The sequence below is a fragment of the Cariama cristata genome, unplaced genomic scaffold, assembly GCF_000690535.1.
Source record: "Cariama cristata isolate BGI_N322 unplaced genomic scaffold, ASM69053v1 scaffold18717, whole genome shotgun sequence".
Lineage (NCBI taxonomy): Eukaryota > Metazoa > Chordata > Aves > Cariamiformes > Cariamidae > Cariama > Cariama cristata.
Window position 1 is genome coordinate 33,028 of NW_009627275.1, and position 2,168 is coordinate 35,195.

The following is a 2,168-nucleotide window of genomic DNA, read 5'->3' on the forward strand; positions in this document are numbered from 1 at the left end:
AAGAAAGACACAGAAGGCATGTAAGTTGTGTATGCACACACTATAAGGACTACTGATGAGCATAATAAAAATAGACACGTTGTTATCTTTTACCTTCAAGAATATAAATACATTATATTATACATATATAAATACAATATATATGTATAATCTCATTAAAATACTTCCCTAGATGTATACACATAAGTAGTTCTTGGCAAGATGAAAGCCAGTCCATTTTCCACAGTGTCTTGTGAAACCTCCATGGCTGGAAAACAAAAAGACTGGAGTGATTTTCCAAGGGATGCAGTTCTGCTAGCATGACTGAATTCAATTTATTCCTTTTTTTGCTCTTCACCTTCAGATTCCATTAGCTCCTCTTGCCATTTCTTCATCTCTTCTTTGCAACTCAGGAAGGCATCTTCCAAATGCCTCATGGAGTTGGCCAGGTCTGGGTTGGTACGTATGACTACCATGTCATATGCCATCCAGGTTGCCTGTACTACAAACCCAACAGATACTGCTAAGCCAGGAATTTTGGCCTAATAAAAGCAATAGCTGATTCATTAAATGAACAAAGAACATGAATTATTATCAGTTCAGATCTTATGTCGGAGAAGGCTTGCTGTAAAATAAAGTGGAAACTACACACAGAGTCAAGATTAAATAAAAGACTGTTCAGTATTACTTCTTTATAAATGTCTCAAAATACTTCAGAATGGAAGTACACTGATGTAAATTACAAAAGGGAGATGGACACTTTACCTAAAAATTACAACAAAACAGGTAATCAAAAAGAAATGTTCGTCAGATTGTTTTAAAATAAATGAACCAAAGAATCCTCTCTCCTGACCAGTTACAGTGAGGAGGCTTGTGGTAGGTGAGGAACAGTAAGATCAAGGAGGCTGTGCCATAGAGATGAAAAGTTTTAAGAACAACCTAAATAATGAAATTGATTTTGAAATAATGAGTAACTGATAGAGCAAATAGTTTTAGCACTTATTTCATACTTTCCCTTTTGTTTTACCATAAATTGGCTGTAGTTTTCTCAATGGCACTCATAAATTGTGTTTAATTACAAATAGTTTAATTAACAGTTTCCATCTATTCTTGTTAGTTGCGCACAGTTTCTGACAGAATTGTTGCAGAACATGGAGGGGAATATGCAGTCCTCTCCATACATACAGGATTAAGATTAAATTTGCAGTTTAAATTCTGGCTGGGGAATGAAACACGCCATGCACTGACCTGAGAGGTACTATGTATCCCACCATTTTTCAGAATTAAATCTCATTTTACATACTATGTTTTAATAATTGTACATTGAATACCTTAGTAGTATTTCTGTTTTCAATCACCACTCTGAACTGAGCATCCATCACCTATTAATTTTCAATTCTGAGTCATCTGAAACTTCTAATACTAATTTGCACGCTTTCTCCCAATTAAGAACATTAGGGCATTAGTTGATGGTGATTATTTCCACTTATATTTCTATCACACGGAAGTTTACAGCAATAAATATAAATAATAAATCTTCAATGTCTTCACTCTAGTAGACAAATCCGAATAATTCTTAATCCAGACCTGTACCTGTTAGTTTTTCGATCTGCTCCAGAAGTTTTTCTAAGTCCCTGTTCAGGTCTTCCACCATCTTTACCATGTTATCATAGTTTCCTTCCTGAGGTTCTGATTCAGCCATCTACAAGGCAACCAGGAATTTCATACCTTATTTTTACTTAAAAGTGAGTTGATTTTCACAGTTGAGAGAAAGTAACATTGCAATAAATAAAAAACCCCAAACAATATGTATATAAATATTCAATTTACATGTGAATTCATTAAGATTCTAACCTTGAAGTTACTGGTCATTAGCTGTATGCTGCATAGTATTTTCAATCCATTTTGAAATGAATTTAAGTAGAAAGAATTACACTCAAATATGCTGCGTTTGTGCCAAATAAAGATTTTGCTGTCAGTAAGAACAGAAATCACTGTGTCAAACACTTCATTAGAAAATTCTGTCAATTATCCTTTTAGTTATCTTCAAGCGTCTCTCCCAGATACTCTGATGTAGGGCAATTCCTGATTTTCAAAGTTAGTTGTAAAATCCCCTTTTGCATCCAGCGTTTCACACTCGCATGCTGCAGCCCGGTAACTACATAACACTAAGTTCTGTCACGATATAA

At 34.5% G+C, this 2,168-nt stretch overlaps 1 protein-coding gene across 1 annotated transcript; it reads right to left on the reverse strand.

Annotated features, from left to right (window-relative positions):
• Positions 1–314: 314 nt before the first annotated feature.
• SYCE3 (synaptonemal complex central element protein 3) lies at positions 315–1,681 on the reverse strand. Its single transcript, XM_009704391.1, has 2 exons — positions 1,573–1,681; positions 315–481 (listed from the first exon to the last, which is right to left on the reverse strand). The coding sequence occupies exons 1-2, from the start codon at positions 1,679–1,681 to the stop codon at positions 315–317; spliced, it is 276 nt and encodes a 91-aa protein (XP_009702693.1).
• Positions 1,682–2,168: the final 487 nt, after the last annotated feature.

Excerpts from the sequence above, each read along its gene's own strand:
- SYCE3 (XM_009704391.1), bottom strand. The coding sequence starts at position 1,681 with ATGGCTGAATCAGAACCTCAGGAAGGAAACTATGATAACATGGTAAAG. Across the intron at positions 482-1,572 it reads GCAGATCGAAAAACTAACAG|TACAGGCAACCTGGATGGCA; the intron begins GTACAGGTCTGG and ends TTGGGTTTGTAG.